The sequence below is a fragment of the Salvelinus namaycush genome, chromosome 1, assembly GCF_016432855.1.
Source record: "Salvelinus namaycush isolate Seneca chromosome 1, SaNama_1.0, whole genome shotgun sequence".
In the NCBI taxonomy this organism is placed as follows: domain Eukaryota; kingdom Metazoa; phylum Chordata; class Actinopteri; order Salmoniformes; family Salmonidae; genus Salvelinus; species Salvelinus namaycush.
In genome coordinates this window covers 75675205-75699861 of record NC_052307.1, presented here as the reverse complement: position 1 = coordinate 75699861, position 24657 = coordinate 75675205, and the positions used below count along the sequence as shown (strand labels likewise).

General features: G+C 43.4%; 1 protein-coding gene across 5 annotated transcripts; it reads right to left on the bottom strand.

Annotated features, from left to right (window-relative positions):
• Positions 1 to 4028: 4028 nt before the first annotated feature.
• LOC120048865 (Bardet-Biedl syndrome 4 protein-like) lies at positions 4029 to 24308 on the bottom strand. 5 transcript variants are annotated; one of them, XM_038995165.1, is made up of 16 exons: positions 23957 to 24308; positions 20708 to 20750; positions 17760 to 17839; positions 14694 to 14757; positions 14349 to 14460; positions 13944 to 14016; positions 13660 to 13713; positions 13372 to 13499; positions 12133 to 12187; positions 11906 to 11974; positions 9497 to 9649; positions 9082 to 9253; positions 7536 to 7605; positions 7034 to 7172; positions 6389 to 6605; positions 4029 to 6091 (listed from the first exon to the last, which is right to left on the bottom strand). In XM_038995165.1, the coding sequence occupies exons 1-16, from the start codon at positions 24008 to 24010 to the stop codon at positions 5910 to 5912; spliced, it is 1665 nt and encodes a 554-aa protein (XP_038851093.1). In that variant the 5' UTR covers positions 24011 to 24308; the 3' UTR covers positions 4029 to 5909. The 5 variants fall into 5 exon arrangements, 1 of the variants encoding a protein (XP_038851093.1); XR_005477049.1 differs by lacking the exons at positions 4029 to 6091; positions 6389 to 6605; positions 7034 to 7172; ... (10 more) ...; positions 17760 to 17839; positions 20708 to 20750 and adding exons at positions 21491 to 22254; positions 22601 to 22814 and having other exon boundaries at positions 23924 to 24308; XR_005477050.1 differs by lacking the exons at positions 4029 to 6091; positions 6389 to 6605; positions 7034 to 7172; ... (10 more) ...; positions 17760 to 17839; positions 20708 to 20750 and adding exons at positions 21491 to 22254; positions 22601 to 22814.
• Positions 24309 to 24657: the final 349 nt, after the last annotated feature.

Genomic DNA, 24657 nt, shown 5'->3' with positions numbered 1-24657 from the left:
TTCACTCTCCTCGATTAACATTCATAGACACTTTTTCAGAAGGAGCCGCGATAGGACGAGGTGAGCAAATCAAATTCATAATAGGCCAATGTATATTGAAATCCGGTGTTTTCACACGTGTGGTCCTTACAAGCCAACACCTGCTAACCATGAGTATGTGACCAATAATTTTGGGGGGGGAGTTAATTAAGCAATTAACATCCCATCAGGTTTAGGGTCACGTATAAAAATGATGGGCTTGACATTATTTTTGCTACATCCTATGGGGAATAGGATGACAATGCCATGGTCGTCTGTCACCGGGGCCGTTTTCAAAAGTTATCGGATAGGATTAAATGCATATAAATAATGAATAGAACGGACAAATCATTGATCTGAATGGGGACTCTCGTTCTATTCTGTTTCTATGCATTTAATCCTGTCAAATAGCCAAAATCGGGATAGATAACTTTAGAAAAACTGGGCCTAGATGCAGATCTCAACCCAATAGAACACTTATGGGAGATTCAGTAATGGCGCCCGAGACAGCGTTTTTCACCAATAAAACAACAAATGATTAATTTCTCGTGGAAGAATGGTGTCGCATCCCTCCGATAGACACATAGGTAGATTGCAGCTGTTCTGTCGGCTCTTGGTGGCCAAACGCCCTATTAAGACACCAAGACACAAATGGCCACCCGGTACAGTGTTGCCAACTCCTCAGTAAGCAAAGTAGCTATTGGCTGTCCTAAAAGTCTCTAAATGGCGTCATCACATAATTTGCATAATTTGCCATGTGCACGTAATTGTGATGGACGCTGTAGGAGAGTCAAAAAGTGAGTAAAAAACACCCTAAATATGTTTAGAACTACAAATGAACTTTCTTCTGTCGATTCTTTTTTTTTTTTTTTATGTCACAATTCCAACCCTCCTCCTTTATCCGGGCTTGGGACCGCCAAAAGTGACACAAAAGAGACTCTCTGGCAGAGTTACTTCGTTTTTAAATTTAATTTTAAATTTAATTTAAAAAAAAATTGTTTTCTTAATTTGTTTTCGTTTTTAACCTTATGGTCCACTTAGGAGCCTACAACAAGTCACAGTAAAACATTAACATTTTTAACCATAATAAAAAAATAAAAAAATTGTATACAATCTAAATGGACCAAAAAGAGACAATAGAAAAAACTGTCAATGGCAATGTGAGAAAAATATGGTAACTAGTCTAACCCTAATTCAGGTTAATTTTTTTCTTCTTCCAGACCCCCCTCCACACACACACAGGCTGTGCTGGCTCACAGAAAGAGTGGGTCATTGTCCTTTTGGTCAAGGCTCTCTATGGCAGGTTCAGCAACTGAGGGAGCTGACTTAAATTACTAAGCAGCTGATGTGCCAAAAAGCTGCAAAACATTATCAGGCAGCTGGTGCTCATAGCAAGCCTCACCAGACAGCTTCAGTCCATATCGAATGTACAGGATGGAGTTAAGGGTCTGCAAGGACATCCGATTTCTAAGTTTGCTTTTTACCACACTCATCTGGCTGAATACTCTCTTGACTTCAGCATTCGAGTGTGGCAAGGACAACACAGACACAGCAGCCATGGCAAGTTCTTGAAATGGGTTGATATCAGCTGCATCCCTGAACTTCCAAATCTCACTCCAGAAGCCCAGTGTGTTTTTTGTCTCATTCCGTTTACTAAGATGGATGGCACGCCATTGCTGGACAATCTTGTCTATCTCTGCAGGGGAGTAGCCAAGGAGCTTGGCTATTGTTTCTATTCCTCCAGGGCTATTATTGTGCTTTAGAGTTTCCTCCACATTGAAAACTGACATGTACTGCAATGCTTCGATGTTGTCCGACAGTCTCACCCTCAACTCATTAGTGAGGGAGATGGTGAAGGCTACACACCGCTTTCGGACATTGTTTTCATCCTCAGGCGCAAGGTTGAGCTCAGCTGCCTTTGATTCAAAAAGGTAACCAAGGTACGGTTTGGGACTGATGTATCCATCTATTGGCCCTTTGAGTACATCAACATTTGCCAGTAGATTCAGCACCTTGCTGCTCACAGACTTGATCAGGCTAACTAAGCTGTCGAGTAGCTTAAGAGGATCTACTTGCTCTCCCTCAAAAGCCTTGATGGCCAACTGTACCTCACCCAGCACTGACTTCAAAAAAGTCAGATACAATATGTTTTGAGGATCACTGTACATGGAGTATAAAATCTCAGCCATGTAGCAGTGTTTACTGGACTTGGTGACTGCGAAATGCAGCCTAAGCTCCTCCCACCGGTCCAAAATGCATGAAATCGCGGGTTCAATGGAGAGCCACCTTGGTTATCTGTAAAGGTTTCTCCCCACAGTTGATGGTCTCATATATGGCCTTGTAGGCCTCCCTGCGCTTTGGAGACACTGAAAACCAGTTATAAGTCTCTCGTACCAAGTACTCCACACTACGGGGGATGGTGTCATTGGAAGCATGACTTACAGCAAGCTGCAGAGAGTGGCACACACAGCGAATAAGAACCAGATATTTGAGGCCATACTCCTCCTTCAGCACTTTATGGACCCCATTGTTAATCCCCGTCATAAGAGGCATTGTCAGTCCCTATCCCCAGGAGCTTCTGTTTTTTAAGACACTTCTCGAGGAAAGCCACAACAGCACGGGCTATAGATTTGGCATCTCCTCCCTCCAACTCAACAAGCCCCATAAATGTTGATACAATTGTCTGCTTGGTGTCACTAAAGTACCTTATCACAACCCCCAGGTACTTAGAAACACTTACATCTGTGGACTCATCGAGGAGGAGGCTGAAATGCTGGTCACCCAACTTTTTCAGAAAGTATGGTGCTAGAACACCATTAAAAGTGCACCATTTCTGTGCACTTTGTCCTGTGCATTTTGAAGTGGGTAGCAGCAGTGGAGTCTGAGAAAGCAGCTCTACATGCTTCGCTCATGCCATGGTGGCCTCAGCCTTTTTTGCAGTCAAATTTTTTTACCCATAAATGGCTGCTTGTTTTGGGTGGAACTGTTATAAGGCTTTGCCTTTTGAGTATGTTTTTGAGTTGTCATGTGTTTTTTTACATCACTAAATTTGGCGTAGAAATCAGCCTTAGAATACAGGCAGTATGCCCATGTATCATCTCCAATAAACGGCTTCAACCAGCCTTTGAATTCAGGGTTTGATTCCCACTCCTTTCTGTATTTTTGAGTGTACAGTTTAGACTGAGACATGATGAGCTAGCCAGCTAGATGTTTAGCTTATGTCACAAAGGCACACACACAGTGGACAAGGTGAGTAAGGTGACTGAGGCTGTGTGAGTCAAATACATTGATTTATTTTTGTGCAGTGATTTATTTTAGACAAAGAACATTTTACATTTACATTCCGCCCTGAATGTAAGCCAGGGCGGAATCAGCCAGCGGCGGCTTCCCGCATGCGCGATTCATTTGCAGTCTGGATGCGGAGGGGTGAACATCTCCTGCTCTGACTGCAGCTAGGAGGGACTGCTGCGCGAGGACTGGGCCGCCTGTGAGTGCTTTGGGATGGGGGCGATGCCCGGGGGTGGTGTCCAGGCCCCCGGCAGCACCCGCTGCTCGTTGAGAAGAGTAAGAACGATACGTGCTTTCACGTGAGAGTCTCCAATAACACCAGAAAAAGTCGCTAGATTTGTTGCTAGTCGATTTTTGGGGAAAATGTGTCGCTAGAGGGGTCTGAATACTCGCTAAATATAGCGACACTGCACCCGGACTATTTACATTGACCCTCCCCTTTGTTTTTACACTTCTGCTACACGCTGTTTATTATCTATGCATAGTCACTTTACAAATTACCTCGACTAACCGGTGACCCCTGTATATAGCCTCGTTATTGTTATGTACATTTCTTGTGTTACTTTTTGATTCGATTTAAAAAAAAAATTAGTTTAGTAAATATTTTTAACTATTTCTTGAACTGCATTGTTGGTAGGGCTTGTAAGTAAGCACTTCACGGTAAGGTTTACACCTGTTGTATTCGGCGCATGTGACAAATAACATTTGATTTGATGTATCGTTTATTTTGTCAGTTACCTGTATATCACGTGCATGTTCACACACACTTACACAACTGTTAGCCGCTGAGCTAAAGTCTAGGCCTTAGCTTGGGGAGCTAAGTCAAGTCTTAGTCTCAGACAAGGCTACTCATCCCGCAAGCGTGGTTTACCCAACCAACCGTGTCGTTTAGCCTAACACTACTGTGACTAAAATAAAGAGCAGAACACTATCAATCACATTCATGACACTTTGGATTTTGCAACAATAAATACACATCTATTCTGTCAAGGCAAACATCACAATTTCTAAACATCTTAAAATTCAACAATAGTTTAAAAAAAGGCCCTGAATAAATCCATCTCATATTAGGTATAAAACACTACAATCTTTATTTCCCTCATCTCATTCATGATTGTCATATCTTAGAGGTTACTTAAAATGGAGGAATGTATATTTAGTGTCATTATAAACAACAATCCAGACCTGCCACTGACCAAGGCTAAGTAAAAAATCATATGCTGCATTTGACACTGCCCGATAGAGAAAGTTGAACAGAGGAAGTATCTGAAACGTACTGAAAAGAGATCATGTCAAGGCCTTTGATGATCAGGAAGTCAACTCATTATGACACCTCTGTCACTAGGCTGGCTCACCTTGGTTAGTAAGACCATTAAGAAAGAGCAACATAAAGCACTTTGTAACAAGCTAAATCAAAAAGCAAGTGAACGCCTTGTGGCCTTCGACTAACTATTCTTGATGAAAACCAAAACGGATAGAGACCGAGTGACATTCTGGGAGTCATGATACACTGCAGGCCTGTGGACTAGATAGGCTGAGTGACATTCTGGGAGTGATGATACACTACCGGCCTGTGGACTAGATCGGCTGAGTGACATTCTGGGAGTGATGATACACTACCGGCCTGTGGACTAGATAGGCTGAGTGACATTCTGGGAGTGATGATACACTGCAGGCCTGCGGACTAGATAGGCTGAGTGACATTCTGGGAGTGATGATACACTGCAGGCCTGCGGACTAGATAGGCTGAGTTACATTCTGGGAGTGATGATACACTACCGGCCTGTGGACTAGATAGGCTGAGTGACATTCTGGGAGTCATGATACACTGCAGGCCTGCGGACTAGATAGGCTGAGTGACATTCTGGGAGTGATGATACACTACCAGCCTCTGGACTAGATAGGCTGAGTGACATTCTGGGAGTGATGATACACTGCAGGCCTGCGGACTAGATAGGCTGAGTGACATTCTGGGAGTGATGATACACTGCAGGCCTGTGGACTAGATAGGCTGAGTGACATTCTGGGAGTGATGATACACTACCAGCCTGTGGACTAGATGGGCTGAGTGACATTCTGGGAGTGATGATACACTGCAGGCCTGTGGACTAGATAGGCTGAGTGACATTCTGGGAGTGATGATACACTACCAGCCTGTGGACTAGATGGGCTGAGTGACATTCTGGGAGTGATGATACACTGCAGGCCTGTGGACTAGATGGGCTGAGTGACATTCTGGGAGTGATGATACACTGCAGGCCTGTGGACTAGATCGGCTGAGTGACATTCTGGGAGTGATGATACACTACCGGCCTGTGGACTAGATCGGCTGAGTGACATTCTGGGAGTGATGATACACTACCGGCCTGTGGACTAGATAGGCTGAGTGACATTCTGGGAGTGATAATACACTACCGGCCTGTGGACTAGATAGGCTGAGTGACATTCTGGGAGTGATGATACACTACCGGCCTGTGGACTAGATAGGCTGAGTGACATTCTGGGAGTGATAATACACTACCGGCCTGTGGACTAGATAGGCTGAGTGACATTCTGGGAGTGATGATACACTACCAGCCTGTGGACTAGATAGGGGCCCCTGTCTAGTTCAGCTCTTGCTTCAACTTGCTCTTCTTGACTTTGGGCTTGGCTGCCAGAGGGGGCAGGGTGGTGGAGGGGTCTGACTCCTCTGGCTGAGGGGCTCGGGAGGTGGGGGTGGTCTCCACATCAGGCTCCTCCTCCAAGGCCAGGGAGGGGGGTGTGGGCTGGCTGTGGGGGGACACTCCTGAGAGACAGATATTACAAATTGAAAATTTTACTAAGTATACACAGTGTTCTGTAAACAGTTCATTTTGTATTGGTGTTACACTTCAAGGAGCTCTCAGAGAGAGATGTGAGTCAAGTTAACAGTCTACTGACAAGATCATATTATTATGTTAACTGGACACGTCTCTATCTCATCCATATACCCTAGTTAATTACCAGTAGTATAGTGGAGGGTAAACACTTTATGTTAAGCGAGCATTTACCCAACTATCACAGAAAATGCATAAAAAAATATAAGGATGGTGTGATGTGTTACCTGTGGGGAGTGTGATGCTCTTGTTGTAGCCTGCGGCGGAGGACATGGCCTGCTCCAGGGCCTGGTTGGTGCCTAGGGGCTGCTGGGAGCTGCCAGGGGTTTTACTGGGGGCCCCAGCCGAGCGCTGCTTAGACTTGGGGTCTTTGACCGGCTTGGTCCATTCCAGGCTCTCTCCCACCTGCAAGGCAGCGGCCATCTTCTGAGCCATGTCCATTAGCTAAGGAAACAAAATGGCTGTATTAGGAAAAATCAAGAAATTGAAGAGGGCATTTATTGTTGTTGTTGATGTTATTAAGCCGACGTGAGAATGTGGTACAATATACTGACCATACTGTATTACATTAAATGCGTCATATTAACATCAACATCACGTTAATGCAACATTGGCAAACGTTTGTCTCTTCCATCAGTAGTTTGAGCTCACAAGAGGCTGCTGAAGGGAGGACGGCTCATATTAATGGCCGGAAACAGAGCAAATGGAATGGCATCAAACCATGTATTTGATGTATTTCATACCATTCCACTTATTCCACTCCAGTCAATACCACAAGCCCGTTCTCCCCGATTAAGGTGCCACCAACCTCCTGTGTTTGACCTACACTGTATGTGCCATGTCAGAGTATAGAGGAAGCTACTGTATTGTACCTCAGGGTCAAACTCAGTGTTGCTGTCCTTCAGTATGTTGACTTTCCTTTCCATCTCCTGGTACTGTTGCAGGGCTCCCTTCTTGTCCCCGTGGTTGTACAGCAGAATGGCAAAGTTCAGGTTGACCAGAGGGTTGGACCTGTGAGGAACAAGGAGCCAGTCAAAACAGATGGACTTGATACGTCATAGATAGATCAGTAATCAAAGGTAGAGGCAGCGATGTACGAAGTAAACAGCAATATTGGGTTGATGTCTGCAACAACTAAGAGCATTAAAGTGTGAGGTACTCTGATCACAGGAGGCTGCTGAGGGGAGGATGGCACATAATAATGTGCCAATCCACAGATTCCGCACCTCCCCCTCGGCCTGCGGTGCTGCTCGTGAAAATGTCATGTCTCTCAGTCTCATTTGAAATGAATTACATTCAACACAATTTGAACTTCGTGGATTGACTCAGGACATAAGTTCAAACTGTACGGAAGTTTGATTGGGAGGAACTTACTGGTCTAAAGCCACAGCTTGTTCATAGGATCTCCTGGCATTGTCCACGTCCTCCAGATTGGTCAGTGCAACTGAAAGAGGAGAGTGGTCAGTTCAGTGTTTAACTACAAAAACTAAACCTATAAAACCTATAGAAACCTGTAAACATCCATAAACACATTATAAAACAGATCCCATTACATGAACACTATTCCATGGTAAATATAAGGGAATGCAATGTGGTACCTTGAACCAAGTATTTAAGGTTGCACGTTACCTAGTACTCATAATGCCCTAGGCACAGATTTAGCCTGGTCTTGGACTTAAAGGACTAGGCTGGATCTGTATCTGGGGAAAGTGACACATAAAGCCAATCCAGATGGGAGCAGGCCGGGCCAGGCTAGCATTACCTGCTTGTAGCATGTAGAGTTCTCCCAGGCCAGGCTAGTGTGACCTGTTAGTAGCATGTAGAGTTCTCCCAGGCCAGGCTAGTGTTACCTGCTAGTAGAATGTAGAGTTCTCCCAGGCTAGCATTACCTGCTTGTAGCATGTAGAGTTCTCCCAGGCCAGGCTAGTGTTACCTGCTAGTAGCATGTAGAGTTCTCCCAGGCTAGCATTACCTGCTTGTAGCATGTAGAGTTCTCCCAGGCCAGGCTAGTGTTACCTGCTAGTAGCATGTAGAGTTCTCCCAGGCCAGGCTAGTGTTACCTGCTAGTAGCATGTAGAGTTCTCCCAGGCCAGGCTAGTGTTACCTGTTAGTAGAATGTAGAGTTCTCCCAGGCCAGGCTAGTGTTACCTGCTAGTAGCATGTAGAGTTCTCCCAGGCCAGGCTAGCATGTAGAGTTCTCCCAGGCCAGGCTAGTGTAACCTGCTAGTAGCATGTAGAGTTCTCCCAGGCCAGGCTAGTGTTACCTGCTAGTAGCATATAGAGTTCTCCCAGGCCAGGCTAGTGTTACCTGCTAGTAGCATGTAGAGTTCTCCCAGGCCAGGCTAGTGTTACCTGCTAGTAGCATATAGAGTTCTCCCAGGCCAGGCTAGTGTTACCTGCTAGTAGCATGTAGAGTTCTCCCAGGCCAGGCTAGTGTTACCTGCTAGTAGCATATAGAGTTCTCCCAGGCCAGGCTAGTGTTACCTGCTAGTAGCATATAGAGTTCTCCCAGGCCAGGCTAGCATGTAGAGTTCTCCCAGGCCAGGCTAGTGTAACCTGCTAGTAGTATGTAGAGTTCTCCCAGACCAGGCTAGTATTACCTGCTAGTAGCATGTAGAGTTCTCCCAGGCCAGGCTAGTATTACCTGCTAGTAGCATGTAGAGTTCTCCCAGGCCAGGCTAGCATGTAGAGTTCTCCCAGGCCAGGCTAGTGTAACCTGCTAGTAGTATGTAGAGTTCTCCCAGGCCAGGCTAGTATTACCTGCTAGTAGCATGTAGAGTTCTCCCAGGCCAGGCTAGTGTTACCTGCTAGTAGCATATAGAGTTCTCCCAGGCCAGGCTAGCATGTAGAGTTCTCCCAGGCCAGGCTAGTGTAACCTGCTAGTAGTATGTAGAGTTCTCCCAGGCCAGGCTAGTATTACCTGCTAGTAGCATGTAGAGTTCTCCCAGGCGGGGCTGCAGGTTGGTGGCAGCGCTGAGGAAGTGGAAGGCAGAGGCATACTGCTGCATGGTGAGGTGCACCAGGCCCAGGTTGTACAGCACCTTCCAGTCAAACGGAGACAGGTAGTGGGCCCGCTTCAGACAGCTGATGGCCTGGTTCACACAGAAAGGACACAGGAATTGGAGAGGGGTTTAACATGGCTAGACAACAAAACAACAACTGTCCTTAAAATGTCATTTGAGGTACTGTAGTACTGTAGTGTACTGTAGTCTTAGTATGCCCCCTTTGATGCCATGGAAAGAGATGACATCTGTCATATTTGATCTATCATATGACATACATCTGTCCTTGACGCCATTTTATATGTACAGTACATGAAATATGAGAATACTCACTGCTACATATTTCTTCTTGCCAAAGAAGCACATGCCGATGTTGTTCCAGAGCGGGGGGCTCTCGGGGACCATGCACGCTGCCACGCGGTACTTGTTCATGGCCACATCAAAGTCCCCATGGGTCTGCATCATACTGCCTGCTGCCAGGATGGCCTAGTAGGGACACATACACATAACTGACATACTGTACATCAGGGATCACCAACTAGATTCAGCTGCAGGAATCACCAACTAGATTCAGCTGCAGGGATCACCAACTAGATTCAGCTGCAGGAATCACCAACTAGATTCAGCTGCAAGAATCACCAACTAGATTCAGCTGCAGGAATCACCAACTAGATTCAGCTGCAGGAATCACCAACTAGATTCAGCTGCAGGGATCACCAACTAGATTCAGCTGCAGGGATCACCAACTAGATTCAGCTGCAGGGATCACCAACTAGATTCAGCTGCAGGGATCACCAACTAGATTCAGCTGCAGGAATCACCAACTAGATTCAGCTGCAGGAATCACCAACTAGATTCAGCTGCAGGGATCACCAACTAGATTCAGCTGCAGGGATCACCAACTAGATTCAGCTGCAGGGATCACCAACTAGATTCAGCTGCAGGGATCACCAACTAGATTCAGCTGCAGGGATCACCAACTAGATTCAGCTGCAGGAATCACCAACTAGATTCAGCTGCAGGGATCATCAACTACAGTACCAGTCAAAAGTTTGGACACACCTACTCATTCAAGGGTTTTTCTTTATTTTTATGATTTTCTACATTGTAGAATAATAGTGAAGACATCAACACTATGAAATAACACATATGGAATCATGTAGTAACCAAAAAAGTGTTAAACAAATAAACATTTTAGATTCTTCAAAGTAGCCACCCTTTGCCTTGATGACAGCTTTGCACACTCTTGGCATTCTCTCAACCAGCTTCACCTGGAATGCTTTTCCAACAGTCTTGAAGGAGTTCCCACATATGCTGAGCACTTGTTGGCTGCTTTTCCTTCACTCTGCGGTCCAACTCATCCTAAACCATCTCAATTGGGTTGAGGTCGGGTGATTGTGGAGGCCAGGTCATCTGATGCAGCACTCCATCAATCTGCTTCTTGGTCAAATAGCCTGGAGGTGTGTTAGGTCATTGTCCTGTTGAAAAACAAATGATAGTCCCACTAAGGGCAAACCAGATGGGATGGCGTATAGCTCCAGAATGCTATGGTAGCCATGCTGGTTAAGTGTGCCTTTAGAATTGTAAATAAATCACTGACCGTGTCACCAGCAAAGCACCCCACACATCACACCTCCTCCATGCTTCTCGGTGGGAACCACACATGCAGAGATCATCCGTTCACCTACTCTGTGTCTCACAAAGACATGGCAGTTGGAACCAAAAATCTCACATTTGGACTCATCAGACCAAAAGACAGATTTCCACCGGTCTAATGTCCATTGCTCGTGTTTCTTGGCCCAAGCAAGTCTCTTCTTCTTATTGGTGTCCTTTAGTAGTGGTTTCTTTGCAGCAATTCGACCATGAAGGCCTGATTCACGCAGTCTCCTCTGAACAGTTGATGTTGAGATGTGTCTGTTACTTGAACTATGTGAAGCATTTATTTGGGCTGCAATTTCTGAGGCTGGTAACTCTAATGAACTTATCCTCTGCAGCAAAGGTAACTCTGGGTCTTCCTTTCCTGTGGCGGACCTCATGAGAGCCAGTTTCATCATTGGACTTGATGGTTTTTGCGACTGCACTTGAATAAATTGTAAATGTTCTTGATTGACTGACCATTTGAGCTATTCTTGCCATAATATGGACTTGGTCTTTTACCAAATAGGACTATCTTCTGTATACCACCCCTACCTTGTCACAACACAACTGATTGGCTTAAGAAGGAAAGAAATTCCACAAATTAACTTTTAACAAGGCACACCTGTTAATTGAAATGCATTCCAGGTGACTACCTCATGAAGCTGGTTGAGAGAATGCCAAGAGTGTGCAAAGCTGTCATCAAGGCAAAGGGTGGTTACTTTGAATCTCAAATATAAAATATATTTAGATTTGTTTAACACTGTTTTGGTTACTACATAATTCCATATGTGTTATTTCATAGTTTTGATGTCTTCACTATTATTCTACAATGTAGAAAATAGTAAAAATAAAGAAAAACCCTGGAATAAGTAGATGTGTCCAAACTTTTGACTGGAACTAATATATATATAATGTATAAATTTTTTGTGGGAAAACACTTTTTATTTGGGCGGCCAAATAAAATCGATTTGGGCCGCCAGTTGGGGAACCCTACAGTACATTTTACACATACAGTACATCAGATTCAATGTTGCGGTTATACAGTACATTGGTGTCAGGGGTTTATAAAAAACGAAACAAGCTCATAAAATGGTGGCCACTTACCTTATAGTTATTAGGGTCATAAGTAAGTGCATTCCCGAGATGTTCAAATGCTTTTTGGTATTTTCCCAACTGTGAAAGAATATCAACAATCAGTGCGAACAAACATCACCATTCTGGAAAAACTTAATTGACATTTTTTTGGGACACAACATAATATACTAACCCATTTCCTAATAAAAAAAACATTCCACTCTTAAGAGTGTGTTCAGAGTTGATTGCAGACCCACCTGCAGATACAGGAGCCCCAGAGTGGTCAGCAACTCTGCATTCTCTGGAGAGAACCTACACGGAGGGAAAGACACCTCTAATATCACCTTTACGCATGTAATTACACATAATAATGTCTAATGCAAATAGAAGAACAGAGCTTGGAATTTGCTGATTATTTAATGAGTTCGTTTCAGCATAATTGCAGAGTATTAATTATGACTGGGGGGAAGAAAAGACTTAAAGAAGGAGCCTTGAGAGGAGGGGTGAGGTTGAATTAAGGCTCACAGTGGTTAGTCTAATTAAAAGCAAACCAAGTAGCTGGGCAACTTGATTAATTAATTTACCCAATAGGCAGTAGTAATAATGAACACGGCAAGGCGACCCCATATATACACTGACTTTTGTCATTACCTTATTTCCTCCGCTGCCCTGGATAGGACGATTATTTAATGGTTATTTGGGCTTTGATCCTACATCCATACTAATATCCATACTGACATAACACTTACTCATACTAAAATACCATTTGCTAGTATGGATGCACACACAAATGTATTGCTTCGTTCTAAGTAATATGCTAGTGAGGATATTGAAACCGATTTGGACTTGTACAGTACGTTGAACAATGCCATGGGTGGCCTTCAGTCAGAGATGATAAGTGAGCTTGATTCAGTTGTTTAGATGATTGACCTCAACAATTTCAGAGCGGAAAATGTTAAACTAGTGTGATTACAACCAGGAACAGATCCCACTGTTCAAAGCACAGCATGTTTTCTTCGTCTTTAGGGATTTTTTACTCCTCTTTTATTCCAATGAACATCATTAATAGCTATGTAGGGAAAATTACCCTTCTGCTGCATAATCATTACTGTGAAAAGGTTGTCTAAAACTCGTATATATTATCATTGCTCTATTATTAAAAAACAATTCCCTAATGAAGGCTTTAGTGCTTCCAGTTTTTTGAATAATGTAAGTTCAGTGAAAGTTGTTCCTCTAGTATTAAAAACCTACACATTTGGGTTTTTAATAACAAAGCAACCTTTCAAAAAATCTACATTTTCTTCCATGAGGATGAACTTCTTTTAAACAAAACATAATTACAGTGAATGTTCTCCGTAAATGTCACCTATTCACAATTCTTGAAAAAACAAATGTCCCTTAGGATATTTTCTAGGGCATATTAGAAGTGGTGCAAAGTTCCCCAACTTTTAGAACAGTTTGTTTTAACTTTTAACAATCTCTACATCCAAACTTACTCCACTGCACTTTTGTACACTTCGATGGCTTTCTCCGTGTCTCCCGCCAACAAGTGGACCTTTCCCAGTGTCATGAATGTCCTGTCGTGTTTTTTCAACTGCAAGGCTGCATTCAACTGCTCTTCAGACTGGAAAACAACAGATACAGTATCTCTACTCTATCATCCACCGTCAAATACTTGTACACTGGCTGAGACGCCATTTCATATTGAAATTTGAATTATAAAAGAACCCTTTAGTCTAATTACTTCCTTATGAACAGTGTGTCAAAATCCAGCTCATACTTACATTTTGGAAGTCTTTTATGAAGGAATAGCATACACCCAGATTATGGTTGATCTCCTGGAGTGAGAAAAATATCAGAGTGGCTATATGGAGCTACAACACAAATCAAAACGCCTGACTATGCATATAGTTCATTGTTCCACTGTTCAACCCTATAGCTGAGAAGCAGTGTGTAAATCCAGGAAGAGCAATGCTGATGGATAAATCTCCCGGTGCCAATGGTTACGGGTACAGGCCAAAGATAAGCAACTCTACTGAGTAGAGGAAACCACAATCTTTTCTCTTACCCAGTCTTTTTCATTGAGCTTCGCAGCTTCATGATAAACCTCAATGGCTGCCTTGTGTTTCCCCAGCAGAAAACTGAAGGAAAAAAAGATGCATAAACAACTATAAATGGAAGTACACGCACAGAGTAACCCTAAATTCAACATCTCCTAAATCAGCTAATGCCCGGTGGGTATTCTGCTGCAAAATGGTAGACGTGCATCTCCAAGGCAAATGCCGAACAGTTCCCATCCCTCATACCATATAAACTACTTTGATTTTGTAAGGAACCCTGCACTAACACAATCTTATATCATTATTATATTCTGTATGACCCGTTCCTGGCCTGGGCCTGTAGAGTGATCTGATCAACGGCAGTGTCTCCCCCAGGCAGGCTCAGGGCTGAGGCAGGGGTACTCTCTACTCACAGCGATCGGGCCACTTGTTTGAGGTTGTCGGGGCTGGTGGGATTGAGGATGGCACAACTCTGGAACAGCTCCAGGGATGGCTGGATCTGCCCCTCCAGACGCAAGATTAGTGCTTCATTGCAAGAAAAGAGGCTTTTATGTTAGCGTGAAAAGGCGTTAAACCGACACATTCAAATCTAAGGCGCAGTAGGGGGTAGAAGCCTTTTTTGGGGGAGGAAATGTTACATCTAAAGCTTGGTTTTGACTGGAATAGACTAAAGCTCTGTTGTGGTTGGGATAAACCAGTTGAACGTGATGAACACATGAGGGATGTGGAACGTTACGTTATGTAGTATGGCTTCTTACCTTGTACGTATATGGCATATTCACACATTCCCTGGGTCTCCTGTAGCTGCTCTTTGATCATTGCCTTTGGGAAACAACAAACATGATCTCTGCTCCACGAGCAAACTGATGTTACAAGAATATTGCAAGAACTGAATATCGACAGTATTTCCTAAGTTGGTAGTCTCTTCCCACAGCCGCTATCTCCAACACACTGGGGTGGAGTGCCATGAGTCTGGCAAGGAAGACTAATACATTGGCTACACTCAGTTTTGTGATTGGCAGATAAAGCATTCCTATGACAACTAAGACAGACATACAGGTAACTGGCAAAATAATGTAAAAAATACCTTTTTAAAAGTGTCTTTGCTCGCTTTGAGGACAATACAGTGCCACTGACACGGCCCGTTACCAAAACCTGCGGACTCTCCTTCAACGCAGCCAACGTGAGTAAAACATTTAAGCGTGTTAACCCTCGCAAGGCTGCCGGCCCAGACGGCATCCCTAGCCACGTCCTCAGAGCATGCGCAGACCAGCTGGCTGGTGTGTTTAAGGACATATTCAATCAAGCCCTATCCCAGTCTGCTGTTCCCACATGCTTCAAGAGGGCCACCATTGTTCCTGTTCCCAAGAAAGCTAAGGTAACTGAGCTAAACAACTATCGCCCCGTAGCACTCACTTCCGTCCTCATGAAGTGCTTTTAGAGACTAGTCAAGGATCATATCACCTCCACCCTACCTGACACCCTAGACCCACTCCAATTTGCTTACCGCCTCAATAGGTCCACAGACGACGCAATCGCAATCACACTGCACACTGCCCTAACCCATCTGGACAAGAGGAATACCTATGTAAGAATGCTGTTCATCAATTACAGCTCAGCATTTTACACTATAGTACCCTCCAAACTCGTCATTAAGCTTGAGACCCTGGGTCTCAACCCCGCCCTGTGCAACTGGGTCCTGGACTTTCTGACGGGCCGCCCCCAGGTGGTGAGGGTAGGAAACAACATCTCCACCCCGCTGATCCTCAACACTGGGGCCCCACAAGGGTGCGTTCTCAGCCCTCTCCTGTACTCCCTGTTAACCCATGACTGCGTGGCCATGCAATCCTCCAACTCAATCAAGTTTGCAGACGACACTACAGTGGTAGGCTTGATTACCAACAACGACGAGACGCACTACAGGGAGGAGGTGAGGGCCCTCGGAGTGTTGTGTCAGGAAAATAACCTCACACTCAACGTCAACAAAACAAAGGAGATGATCATGGACTTCAGGAAACAGCAGAGGGAGCACGCCCCTATCCACATCGACGGGACAGTAGTGGAGAAGGTGGACAGTTAAGTTCCTCGGCGTAAACATCACAGACAAACTGAAATGGTCCAGCCACACAGACAGCGTGGTGATAAAGGCTCAACAGCACCTCTTCAACCTCAGGACGCTGAAGAAATTTGGCTTGTCACCAAAAACACTCACCAACTTTTACAGATGTACAATCGAGAGCATCCTTTCGGGCTGTATCACCGCCTGGTATGGCAACTGCTCCGCCCACAACCATAAGGCTCTCCAGAGGGTAGTGAGGTCTTCACAATGCATCACTGGGGGCAAACTACCTGCCCTCCAGGACACCTACACCACCTGATGTCACAGGAAGGCCAAAAAGATTTTCAAGGAGAACAACCACCCGAGCCACTGCCTGTTCACCCCACTATCATCCAGAAGGCGAGGTCAGTACAGGTGCATCATAGCTGGGACCGAGAGACTGAAAAACAGCTTCTATCTCAAGGCCATCAGACTGTTAAACAGTCATCACTAACATTGAATGGCTGCTGCCAACATACTGACTCAAATCTCTAGCCACTTTAATAATAAAAAATTGGATGTAATAAATGTATCACTAGTCACTTTAAACAATGCCACTTTATGTAATGTTTACATACCCTACATTACTCATCTCATTTGTATATACTGTACTCTATACCATCTACTGCATCTTGCTTATGCCGTTCGGCCATCGCTCATCCATATATTTATATGTACATATTCTTATTCATTCCTTTACACTTGTGTATATAAGGTAGTTGTTGTGAAATTGTTAGATTACTTGTTAGATATTACTGCACGGTCGGAACTAGAAGCACAAGCATTTCACTACACTCGCATTAACATCTGCTAACCATGTGTAAGTGACCAATAAAATTTGATTTAATAGGGTGTTAGGCCACCACGAGCCAGAACAGCTTCAATGCACCTTGGCATAGATTCTAGAATTGTCTGGAACTCTATTGGAGGGATGTGACACCATTCTTCCGCAAGAAATTCCATAATTTGGTGTTTTGTTGATGGTGGGGGAAAACGCTGTCTCAGGTGCCGCTCCAGAATCTCCAATAAGTGTAAGTGTTCAATTAGGTTGAGATCTGGTGACTGAGACAGCCATGGTATATGGTTTTCATGCTCATCAAACCATTCAGTGACCACTCGTGCCCTGTGGATGGGGCCATTGTCAACCTATGGGGGCATGGCCATGGTAGCCAAAACATTTGATACATGACCCTAAGCATGATGGGCTGTTAATTGCTTAATTAACTCAGGAACCACCCCTGTGTGGAATCACCCATTTCAATATACTTTGTATCTCTCATTTTTTTAAGTGTTTCCTTTATTTTGGCAGTTACCTGTAGTAAACCAACATTCTTGGTTCATTCCCATTTTCACCCACAACAAGTGTTATAACAGCTGTTGTTACAAAACTGTACTTCTGAGATTGTGTAGTGGGTTCATTCATTCATTATTTTATTTATTTAACTACGCATGCAGGGTAGGAGAAAAATAGCATGCGCTAGTAGCATTTTCACATTTCCAGACGGAACACAGCTTGAAACAGAAGATTACATCACTATCTTCTCAGCAGAAGACACTAAGACAAAGTGAGGGTGAGGGAGCATTAATTAAGCATTCATTAACTGCATGCTGTCTAGGCTGACAAAAGGTCAGTGTGACACCAATGCACATTAAACAAGGGGGAATGAATGACAGTCAGGGACTGGACCGGACCACCGGGAGAGACAGCGCGGCGGGGGGAGCATACCTTGCAAGTCTCATAGTCTTTGCGGATGTAGTGCAGGTGGATGAGCCAGTTCCTCCTCTCCAGAATGGGAAGTTCCGGAGCTGAGGAGGAGAGGCAGAGTAGACATTCAGGGGTGATGAGGAGACGGCATATTGGCTCGATACCAAACAAACCCCTCCACCCTTTCTCATTTAAGGCCCTTGTTGACCCGCACTGATAAGAATAGATTTAATAGAACAATCCATGACGTGGTCAGAAATCAAGTACAGCAAAAACGGTCTCATTCTGCCCTCTCAGAACAACTGAAGCTAACATTGCTGTATATGAGTTGAGTCATGCTGCCAGTGAATGGCCATTTCATGTTATACTATCTCAAATCAAAGTTTATTGGTCGCGTACACAGATTTGCAGATGTTATCGCAGGTGCAGGGTAATGCTTGTGCTTCTAGCTACAACAGTGCAGTAATACAAAACAATACACAATAATACAAAAAAGTAAAAAGAAAAATGTAGAAATATCAATAAGATATGTAATTAAATTAAGAAATATTTATAGCATTTTCAATGATAATTCAGAAGAGACTCTCTTTAAAATGTATGGTCATTTTATTACCTGAAACTACAGTGCTCTGCATCAGTCTTTAATAAGACAAGGACTGATGCAACATTTTCCAACAAAAACCCTTCAGGCTACTTTCCTCAGACATAATACCTCAGTAAGTTAGATAATAGTTACAATACTGCTAATTGTTAGTTACAGACAATGATGTTGTTTTATTACGCCTCTGCCATTAAGATATTATCCTTGTTGCCCAGGCAACCATGTCTTTAACAAGCTCAGTGTTCCTGACAGGAATGACAAGGAGCACATGCTACAGACAGACAGACAATGGGGAACATGAAATTCAATACAGTAGGATATATTTGGTGAGCTAAGATGGCCATGCCAACCAAGCTTCTGTATAACAGTACTGGAAACCTTTCCTCTAGCAGAACACAATTGTATTCAAGATAGCTGCCATTGTAATTCCAAATAGAGTGACTTCTTTGATTTCAGTAATCCTTTTATCTTGTACCTACCTGTGAGGCAGCAATAGGACACTGGCTATATGAAATGAAGCTGGCTGAGACTACACTACAGGGTATTGGGTGGATGTTGTTAGATTAGTGCCTGTGGAAAAACTGTGATTTACACCAAAGCTCCCCTCTGTTTTATCTCGCCAATTGTTAAGTCGGAGCTTCAGTGTCTCACAGCAAGAACCTCAACTGGAACCCCACTCTAACCCCACAGAGAAAGCCTTCCCTTTTCCCCTGTTCGCTGAGTGGTAGACTGCAGTGTATGGAGACTGCATCCCCCCTCTCATATTTGCCGCATCAGATTTGGAGTGGCCTTATTTGTGGGCTTAATCCGCTTTGGCTCCTGCCGAGACAGCAATAATATTCTTGTCTCTGGGTTTCAGCTGCGGCCCTGTGGCACTTTAAGTCCACTCTTACTAAAGCTGGGAAGATTTTGAGGAGGGAGGGGTTCGTCTGTGACATGTCTTCATGGGACAATAAAGAGAGAAGCAGCAATAGGAAGAGGAACCCAGCATGGAACCGTCCAAATATAGCCAGCGAAAAGATTTCATTCCCCCCCCAAAAAATCCTCTCATTGTACGCATGATCTCGGTAATGTGTAGAGAGAGAAGAGACAGCTTTGTATTATTCTGTTCGCTATAAAAAAAAGTCCAGCTGAGCAAAAAGGATAAGTTGGAGGAGAACGCTTGAAGAAAAGCCTGTCGAGATCAAAAGACCCCTGAAGCGGATCAAGTTCACTCTTCAACTTGTCACCTCTTCGGAAATTGAGGTCAAGTGTAAGAACTGTGCGTTAGTGTTTCTCCTACAATTGCTTTGTATCAATAACATGATTTCTGTAGTGGGCTGCACAACAATATGAGTTGGCACACAAAATACAGTGGGTGATGTATGAGGGGGCCTAAGGGTGATATCATGGCCTTCTTTTTATTTATTAAAAGGTCAACTTCTGTGGGATGGATGAAAACAATATCTACAAGCTATTCTATACGAATGCTAGGCCTATATATTTTTACTGTGTTCTGGAATATGGTTGTACGTTTCTGTCAGCTTAAACATTGGAAGAAGGGTAAGGGCGCCCTCTTTAGTCAAATAAAATATTTGTTTAAAGTCTGTAACACACTGCAGCGAGCATGAATTCAATTCTGACATTTTGACTTAGTCTCGTCCCTATGCAACACTGAGGGTCAGGTTTCAATGATGGACTGTTTTGGCAACTACGATAAATTGCTCCGCGGTGGGTCCTCTTCAGAGAGATCACGAAGCAGACATGCCAGAATGTCGTGATTCGAAACCAAAGTTTGCATGCAAAACATTTACAGTGGTTTTAGTTCAAGTAGTTAATGCAAACAAGCCACTTGCGAAATGCACTCATAAAAAATAACCTACGTGATCTTCACCTTGCTAGCTACTATTTTGTATTTTATTCAAGCGGAAAAGGTAGTGAGGGGAGGACGGCTCATAATAATGGCTGGAATGGAGTCAATGGAATGCTATCAAAGACATCAAACAAGTAGTTTCCATGTGTTTGATGCCATTCCAATGACTGAATTCCAGCCATTATTTTGAGCCATCCTCCGCTCAGCAGTCTCCACTGGTAGGCAGTGACGTAGTTCCTCTATGTCAAACTGACGTTCTATTACGTACAGACGCTGTTATGCCGGAGCATTTTTTAATTGCTGGAGGGAACCTGGATGTCAAGAGTAATTTTGACTAGCGTGACCTTAGTAAATGCTGTCAGTTAGCCAAACCATTTCCCCTTAATAAATAGGCCTATAGCATCATGTGTTTTTTTTTGGTATAACTAATGCCCTCCACTGTCATGTTAAAACACAGGTGTATGTGACATTTCAATGGAAAACTGTAGAGTCACTGTTGTGTAATTAGACATTTACCTTTTGGAGCCTGGCGTTTCTTCGTCTCAGGGGCCACTGGGAGCTGAAAAAGAGGGAGATCCATGAGGCAACAAATTGGGATGTGGTCAGGGAGTCTCAATTTTGGAGCAACTCCTGGCCTGCATCCTGCCACCTTCTTCACCATTCCCCTCTGAGGATGCATTGTACACTACACCTGGACCATCAGACTCTTTTGGTCACAGATAGCCATAATACACTACACCTGGACCATCAAACTTTTTTGGTCAGACAGCGATCTTTGGTAGACTAGAACACTTAAAGTGAGTTTGATGCAGCTAGCAGGCCCTTTACTAGGCATGGATCTAGAGATGACATGCCTGTGTCCTTTTATGTAGGAGCTTTAATACACTCATTACCTCTTTCACCACCTTTTGTTGTGGGGCTTTCGCTTCCCTTATAACTCACTTTAACATAACATATCTACAATACAAAATCAATAATACAGCAACATCAACAATAGAGTAGTGTGTAACAATAACACATTGTTACACACTATTCTATGTAATTGTGATTGGAGCCCAGGAAGAGTAGCTGCAGCCAATGGGGATCCGGAATAAACACAAATACAAAATAATGTGTTTGGTATTTGTTAAAATGCAAGATTTGTCTGAGCTTTGTTGCCAAGTTTATTTGTACATTTTCTATCACCGATAGGTTTTTTGTGTGGGTTTAAAATATTAAATTAAGTCTAAAATATGTTAATCATTTCATTGAGTGTTGATTTGGTTGGACTAAATTGCATTGCGAAGACTTTGTTCTACACATGTTCATAAAACACATTTATTGAGGATCTCTTCCAAGAACAAAGCGTTCACATAAAAACATCTTAAAAGTATAAAGTAATGTAACATAACGTTCACGTAAAAAAAAATCTTACAAATACAAAGTCTAACATAACATTCACGAACATCTTGAAAACGTACTGTGCAAAAGTAAATAGCATTCAAGCAACAACAAAAAAGTGTTGCACTGCAAATTCACAACGTTGTTGCAAAATGTTCTTTGTTGGCATAGCCACAACTTGAGCACCGCGGTACTTAACACTAATCACAAACAGCTTGCACCACAAAGCTAAAACATCAGTGCACAGTTATGATGGTGTCATGTAAAGGTCATAATTGCATCCCGTACAGTAGCAACACTTTCCTCCACTGGCCCTTGTAGTAAACTATGGTCTTGAGCTTAGCCTCTGTCTGCTGATGATCCTGACCAATGATGTCCCGGTTCCATTCAGCCAGAAACGGTTCTTTCTTCAGTTCGCACACATTGTGCAGTATGCAACACGCTGTTACAGTGTCTGTCGTCAACTTAACGTCAATGTTGATGCACTTCACCAAACATTTTAAGCGTCCTAAGACGTCGTCAACAGCCACCCTGGCAGAACTCAGGTGGTCATTAAACTTCTGTTGGTGGTTATTCAGAGATGTGTCCTGGGAAAAGCCTGTCATTAACCACCTCTTCAGTGGGTACGCTGGGTCTCCTACCGGATGAACTGGCATCTCTACACCAATGACAATCGCTGAACTCTGTGGAAGAGGATAATAATTGTAGATTCAGAAACAATTGTATACATGCAGTAAATATGTCATTACTATGCTTGCAGAGGTTTTAGTTATGTGCTTATTCTCTATAACTGAAGCAAAATCAGATGTTTAATCACATACTTCCTGGGGAAAAGATGGCCCCCCCGCCAGTCTGAAATGATCAGAGTTAGCCAATACTCTCACCCCCTGTGCGATCTAGACACCCCATATAGACATCAGTGAAGCTAGAAAAAGACAAACTGCTCAAATGTGGCTTATATCACCAAGTGGTAACATGGCCTCTATTTGTTTGTCAAAACAGAAATTAGATGAGCAGCAGAACACTTACCAGAGGTTGTGATCAGCAACGGCCTGCAACACAGAATAATGCTGCCCTTTGGATAATATTTTGGTAGCAGTGATGGGGATGTGTGTCTCACCGATGGTCACCAGCACATTGCGGATACCCAAGCTGCTTAAACCCACAGATGGTGGCTAGGATGCCTTTACCACCGGGTAGCGAAATAAAGCGGTTGTACTTGTACTAGCTGCAGTCACCTGTCCTAGAATGATGCAAACAGTGGAGACACCGACTTCAAATAAACTTGAAATAATGTGGTACTCGCTTGGTATTGCACACCACCACAAAAATAGAGCAAGGCTTCGACGGTATTCAATTGTGTTTCAGACATTGGTGGTCTGTTTAGTTATCTCAGACTCTACTAACTGTGCAAGGTGTTCAAATGTGGTCTGAGTCATGCGGAACTGTTTGCGCCATTGATCGTCAAAATCATCCAACATCATACTGCAAACATCTTCACCGCGTCTTCGATCCCGCTTCCACACACCTCGAAAGCATGTTGCATCCTCGATTGCTGCTTCTTTCGTCAGTACATATAGTGGTTGTAGCGCGTAAACGCAAAAACGGTCGTCGTCTGTGCTGTCGTTCAACGTCATATCGTTGTCTGCTCAGGCGTATATTTTGAGTGAGATTATTCTGACTACTAGAAAGTAGACTCAGCATGCTCTATTGCAACTTTACTACAGCATTATTTACCAAATGTATTAACGAAAGTAAGACGGCTGGCTCCAGCAACACTTTCATCCGCCATGTTTGCTGTCCAACAATAACAACGTGTCGCCGACTAGTAATGACGACTTCACATCTGCTTGTGGCGTCCAGTAATATTGGGCGTCATTAAGAACGCAAGATAAATCATTGAACTATTTGAATTGAATGTACACTAATTATCGACGGATGGAATAAAGGCATACCCCTTGATTTCGAAAAATAACGTTATGACATTAATTTCGTGAGTTTAGCTAATTATGTAGCTAAGCAAAACGTGTTAATGTAGCATTTTGTGATAATTAGGTTAAGATTAGGAAAAGGGTTAGGGTTAGTTAAAATGCAAAACCTTCCAACTTTTGACGTTAATTTGACCAAACCTGGATCCCTTTTAGCCATGGCCCTATACGGAGCTGTAACGTCAACAATCACTGCTGTAACGACTTTGCTAGCATTAACAAGCTAGTCGTTAGCTAGTTGCTATGTTTTCAGCTAGCTAGAGCTGGAGAATGCTCAGCAAAACGTTTCTAGACATATTACACTGCTAACAACAAACATCCCAGCTAGTTATATCCAAGACATTGCAGATTTTATTCGGTTTACCATTGTAATTCATAGCAAGTAAATTATCCTCACAGTTAGTGTGTTTTCTTCGTCCGCCATCTTGACAGCACAGGAGACTGTTGCCATGGTTACGCTAGAACGGGGTACTTTTGAGCTCTGTTTCAAAAAGCCTTACCAGAGATTATGAAGGACTTCTGTTTCTATTGTCTCTGGCACTGCAGGGTTGGGGAAGTTACTCTGAAAATATAGTTTACCAGGCTACCAATTACTAAACACTAAAAGTTAAACTGCACTAAATCTACCCTTAAGAAAAATATAGTTGACTACAGGAGTAGTAGTTCACAACACAAACTACTTTGTGATAAATTACCATAATTCGACATTCATATGGTCCCCCTGCCTGTGTGAGATCGATTCCCGGCACTCCTGTATCTCCCCTTTTATTCATGTTGGTCACACTGGACTTCGGTCTAGAAGGTCGAAGGTTCGAGACCTGCTCCCTGCATGTTTCATTACAATATATATTTTTTTATCTGATTAAATCAAATCTGATTTAATAACCCAATCTCTCAAATTAGCTATATATTTTAGAGTCCGCTGTTTTATGTTTTTAATCCTGTGTTGTGCTATCAGATAGCCAGATAAAAAAAAAAGTTTTTTGTTTTCATATTTTTTTTTAATAACACATTTTCTGTGCTCTGACTAAATGTGACTGATTGGTTAGCTCAGGGGTATTCAACCGGAGGTCCAACGCCCGCGGACAACAGGGTCTG

Excerpts from the sequence above, each read along its gene's own strand:
- LOC120048865 (XM_038995165.1), bottom strand. The coding sequence starts at position 24,010 with ATGGCAACAGTCTCCTGTGCTGTCAAGATGGCGGACGAAGAAAACACA. Across the intron at positions 17,840-20,707 it reads GAAACGCCAGGCTCCAAAAG|CTCCGGAACTTCCCATTCTG; the intron begins GTAAATGTCTAA and ends TCTCCTCCTCAG. Across the intron at positions 14,017-14,348 it reads AAACAAGTGGCCCGATCGCT|TTTTCTGCTGGGGAAACACA; the intron begins GTGAGTAGAGAG and ends TTTTTCCTTCAG.